The following is a 4,899-nucleotide window of genomic DNA, read 5'->3' as shown; positions in this document are numbered from 1 at the left end:
TAATTCCTGTCAATTCCCTCAGGAAAGGAACAGCTAGCTGCCCATCAGGCTGGGTGGCAGCTGCAGGCCTCAGAGACCAGTACCTCCAGCCCAGAGCCGTAAGCACGGTCCCACTCCTGAGACCCCGGCCCCAGGGAGGCGCACTGGAGGAGGCAGGGCCCCAGAAGCCCTCGGTGCCGCACGGGGAAGCTGAGGCTGCGCGGGATGGGACAGTCTCACGGTGAGTTGGAGGCACAGAAAATTGGGTCAGGGGCTGGCCCTCCACTGCCCCGGGATGACCAGATTCGTCTGGAGAGGCCTGGGTGGGAACCAGCCCAGCAGTCTGTGCCCGGACCTGAGCAGACCACCTGGAGGTTTAGTCAATGCCCAGACCTCTCCTTACTAGAGGCCTGTCCGGAGATCTGAGGAGGTCCTTGGGTTGGGAGGTGAGGGGTGGCTCCTGAGAGATCTAAGCTGTGTGTGTGTGTGTGTGACCTGGAGCCTGGTCAGACCTTGTTGGCCAAGTGAGGGGGCGTGTCCTGATCCCCAGAAAGTAAGGGGGGCATTGTCCCCATCCCTGGAAAATGGGGGGCCTCTTGGTGTAGGTAGGGTAGGACCATGATGTTCTGGGGTCTGTAGGGCTTGCAGAGGACAGGTAGTTGGAGATCCTTAAAAGCCTTTGGGGCTCTCCTGAGGAAGTTGGGGCAGGGGTGGGGGACACAGCCAGACACGGAGGGGACACAGCGAGGGAAGCGTCCCCAGCCAGACTGTCCTTCCCGGGGTCCCTGCACCAGCACACCCGTGGGCACTACCCACCGCAGGGCGCTGTCTGCACTTAGCGCCCGCGGCCCTCCCTTCACACCTGATGGGCTGCAAGTTTAGAACAGAAAACATTTCCGACCTGCTCCCTTCCAGTCCAGCCCGACATGGCAGCCGGTGCAAGTATGTTCAGTGTCTACAACCCCCCCACATTTGGGGGCATATTCAGTTTTCGGGTAGGAATTCCTGGACCAGAGGGCAGGGACACTTAGGAAGCCCCAGGTGAGCACCCCTGCGCGGGCGCACACAGTCTCCTGGAGGCCCCCACCCCCTGTGCTTGTGGCTGCCGCGGGAAGAGACCAGCCCGGCTCCGCTGACTTAAAAAACGATTCTTCTACTGAGAGCAGCTCTGGGTTCCAATCCAGCGTGAGGGGCAGCCGCCGAGATTTCCCGCGTGCCCCTGCCCCCACCGTCCCCCTCCCGCCTGGCCCTTTGTTCCAGCGGCCGCGGGGCTCCGACGGGCTCCAGGGCCCGGGTGTACCGAGGGTCCCACACGGCTGTGCCTTCTGCGGTTTGGACAAAGCTCCAGCCACACGTCGTCACCGCTGCGGTCACCCGGAGCCGCGGCTGCGACCCCCGGTGCTCCGCCCGCCCGTTGAATCGGGGGTTGCCGGGGGTCACGGGGGTCGGACGGGATCCGTTTCTCCCCGCTCCCGGCATCTGGGCCTGCGGGGCGGGGTCTGGGCGTGCCCGGATGGGGGCGGGGCGGGCCCATCCCCTAAAGTCTCCCGGCTCCGTCCGGCCATGGGTGCCATGGAGGCGAGGGGCGCGCGCGCGGCCCTGTGCGGGGTCACGCTGCTCTGCGCCCTGGGCCTGGGCCAGCGCCCCGCCGGGGGTCTGAGCTGCGGCCCCGAGCGCCTACTGCGTGGAACCGGGACGGACGCGCGCTGCTGTCGCGGGTGCGCCCAGGGTAAGGCGCGCGGGGAGCCTGTCTCGGGGCGCAGCAGCGCCGCGCCCTCTCCCTGTGCTCGGACCCGGCCTCCACGGCGTGGCGGGCAGATCTTCTGGGTCCGGAGCCACGGACCCTGGGCAATGGGTGAGGGGCGTGTAGCAGAGGGGAGCTCAGCTCGGGCCAGGGGCCATGTGGGGAGTCAGGGGTTAGGGGGTGAGAGCCTTCCCCAAGGAGAGTCTTGGGTCCCAAGGCGGAGGAAAGCTGTCCCAGCTCTTACTGAGCGGCTAGGGAGCCCTTGACCTTCACTCAGGCCAGCACAAGTTCTGCCCCACCCCTGCCTCGGACCTGCCTCTATGGGTGAGGGGCGAGGGGCATGTGCCCGCCTGGGGACAAATACTGCAGGGAAAACAGCCCAGAGTGTCACCCTGCCGGAGCCTGGAGGTTGAGAAGGGGGATCTCTGAGGGTCCCAGTCTCAGTGCGGCAGGCGGGGACAGGCAGGAGGAAAGGGGGAGAGGGAGTAGGTCCCCCAGGCGGTCCCCTTGCCCAGCAGGGACATGTTCTGGTCACACGCCAAGTCACCACCACCCAGGGTGGGAGCAGCTTCAAGGCAGTGGGGGACACAGCCAGGTCACAGGGGTGCCTGTGGGGGAGGGAGACAGCGGGACCCCCCTGGGGTGCTGGCTCCCGGACAGGAGCCCTCTGACCTCTAAGGCTGACTAAGGGTGGATGGCCCATTCCCTCTGGGGGGCCCTGGTGGGGTGGGGTGGGGAGTCCTGAGGAGGGAGGGGCTTGGCCCAGCTGCTGAGAGGGCTGGCTTTTCTCTGGCTCAGCGGAGCCCTGCCCTGAGGCCGACTGCACGTGTGTGGAGCCCGGGTTCCACTGCGGGGACCCCCAGTGCACCAGCTGCAAGCATCATGCCTGCCCGCCCGGCCAGGAGGTGCGGCCCCATGGTGAGTCGGCGGCAGCTGCGGCCTGAGCGGGTTGGGGGTCCGACCGGGGCCCAGCCAGAGCTCAGGGCGGTGGGTGTGTGGCGAGCGCCACGAGGGTGTGCCTGTGTGGGGCGGGTACGTGCGTGGCCTCTGGGCAGGCAGGCTCCGGCAGCTCCGTGGCAAAGCCCAGGTGGGTGCGGCCGTTGGCTGCCTGTCGTCTGGACCCAGATGGGGTCCTGGCACCCCCGCGGCTGCAGCGAGTCCTGCCCTCTCTTCGCAGGCTTCCGGTGCAGCTCCAGGGCATTCCTCAGGGCTGGCTGGGGGAGTCCTGGGGGGTGTCCAGGGGCTGTCTGGCCCAGTCCTCCCTGTACCCTGTATGTTTGTGTGGGGACACGCCTGCCCCTTCTTGCCCTTTCTGGGGGGCAACCTTTTCCTGGAAGCAGCAGCTCAAATTCTCTGGGGCCTGTTTACCTGCTGGGAGGGGCATGGTGTAGCCTGAGGGCCCTCGTGAGGTAGGGTGGGGCACAAGCCTCACCTTCTCTCTCCAGGACCCTCACTGGCCGCTTGCCCTCCCGGCTACTGGACCAAGTGTAAGGCCTGGCCCGATTCTGGCCTGCTTTCTACTTCTGCCCCTTCTGGGCTGCCTTACCTCCAGCCTCCAGTGGACAGGCCCCTGCACTCCCCGCCTCTCCCAGATCCCCCAGGGGCCCCCACCAGCTCAGGGTCACAGCCTTGGGGTCCCCCCAAGTCTGCCTCGCCCACAGATGGTTGTTGCCCTGGAATGGGGCACACCTGAGCCCTGATTTGGGGCCTCAGTCTCGCAGGCGTCAGAGATCTGTTGGACCCAGGCCCAAGAGGGGCCCCGGAGGGACCCTGCCTCACCTACCCCAGCAAACCCCAGCGGTCTGTCTGTCTCCAGGGAACTTCGATTTCGGCTTTGAGTGTGTCGACTGTGCCACAGGGACCTTCTCTGGAGGCCAGGAGGGTCGCTGCAGACCCTGGTCAGAGTGAGTGCTGGTGGGGCCTTCCGGTGGCCAGTTCCTGAGGGAGGGGCCTCTCCTGTCCTTCCTGGCGACCCACCTCCCACTCGGAGGACAGCAGCCACGTGGAAGTCCTGCTCGGGTGGGCGAGGGCTGACCGAGGGCTCTTCTGTGTGTCCCAGCTGTTCCCAGTTTGGGTACCCCCCCGTGTTTCCCGGGAACAAGACACACAATGCCGTGTGTAGCCTGGGGCTGCCGCCCGCTGAGACGCATGACACGCTGACCGTCGTCCTCCTCTCCGTGACCGCCTGCGTCCTGGTCCTGAGTGCGGCCCAGCTGGGCTTGCACGTCTGGCAGCTGAGACGGCAGCGCGTGTGGCCCCCAGGTCTGTTGTGCCCCTGGGGTGGGAGAGGTGGGTGTCTGGCCTGCCCGCTGACCGCAGCCGCTCTGCAGAGACCCAGCCGCTCCTGGAGGCACCGCCGCCCGCCGAGGACGCCTGCAGCTGCCAGCTCCCTGAGGAGGAGCGGGGGGAGCCGCTGCCCGAGGACAAGGGCCTGAGGCACCTGTGGGTGTGAGGCTGCCTGTCCTCCGACGGCGGACCCGGAGTCGGACCCTCCCAGGACACGTCCCAGGGCTGGCCCGTGGGAACAAGGGCTCTGCACTCCACTGTGGGGCCCCAGCTCTGGGCCCGGCCCTGCTCCCCTCGATGGTGGAAGTGGGTGGGGGGTGGTGACAGTGACCGGTCCCCCAGACCATGCAGAAGAGGCAGCAGCTGTGGCCAGACCCCATGGGGCGTACAGCCGCAGCCGTGGCTGCTTCCCTCCCTTGCTGGCCCTGTTGGGGTTGTGATGTCTGTGGGCCCCTGGCTTCCAGGACAGGAGGCTGGGCCCGGTGCAGGACTGGGCTGCAGGCAGTGCTCAATAAACACTTGTCCAGCGACTTGAGTGGCCGTGTTCTGGGGTGGGCAGCGCAGGGAGACGAGGCCCCTACCAGTACCCCCACCCCACCCCCGCTGGCTCCTTTCAGCCGAGGCGGGGCCGGGGGTGGGGCAGAAGTCAGGGCCATTCTAGTCCTGGCCCAAGCGCTCAGCAGGGAGGGCTTCCTGGAGGAAGGGCAACATGATGGACACGTGTCCTGTGTGCCTTTTTGCTGCCCTGTCCAAACCCCCTTCCCTGGCAGTCTGCCTGGCGCTCTGGGACAGTTGGATTCTGTGCTCTGTGCTGCTCACACAGTCTGCTGGCTCCTGGGAGGTGCCTGTCCCTGTGTCGTTCTGGCCCCAAGTCCAGGTAGGAGGGCAGC

At 66.9% G+C, this 4,899-nt stretch overlaps 1 protein-coding gene across 1 annotated transcript; it reads left to right on the top strand.

Annotated features, from left to right (window-relative positions):
* The first annotated feature begins 1,551 nt into the window (after positions 1–1,551).
* TNFRSF18 (TNF receptor superfamily member 18) lies at positions 1,552–4,539 on the top strand. The gene is made up of 5 exons (XM_044236888.1): positions 1,552–1,728; positions 2,527–2,641; positions 3,540–3,627; positions 3,783–3,985; positions 4,054–4,539. The coding sequence occupies exons 1-5, from the start codon at positions 1,552–1,554 to the stop codon at positions 4,173–4,175; spliced, it is 705 nt and encodes a 234-aa protein (XP_044092823.1). The 3' UTR covers positions 4,176–4,539.
* The last annotated feature ends 360 nt before the right edge of the window (positions 4,540–4,899 follow it).

This window comes from Neovison vison, chromosome 2 (assembly GCF_020171115.1).
Source record: "Neovison vison isolate M4711 chromosome 2, ASM_NN_V1, whole genome shotgun sequence".
Classification (NCBI taxonomy): Eukaryota; Metazoa; Chordata; class Mammalia; order Carnivora; family Mustelidae; genus Neogale; species Neogale vison.
The sequence above is the reverse complement of the archived record's forward strand: the minus strand, read 5'-3'. Positions and strand labels throughout refer to the sequence as shown.

Excerpts from the sequence above, each read along its gene's own strand:
- TNFRSF18 (XM_044236888.1), top strand. The coding sequence starts at position 1,552 with ATGGAGGCGAGGGGCGCGCGCGCGGCCCTGTGCGGGGTCACGCTGCTC. Across the intron at positions 2,642-3,539 it reads CCAGGAGGTGCGGCCCCATG|GGAACTTCGATTTCGGCTTT; the intron begins GTGAGTCGGCGG and ends GTCTGTCTCCAG. Across the intron at positions 3,986-4,053 it reads GCAGCGCGTGTGGCCCCCAG|AGACCCAGCCGCTCCTGGAG; the intron begins GTCTGTTGTGCC and ends GCCGCTCTGCAG.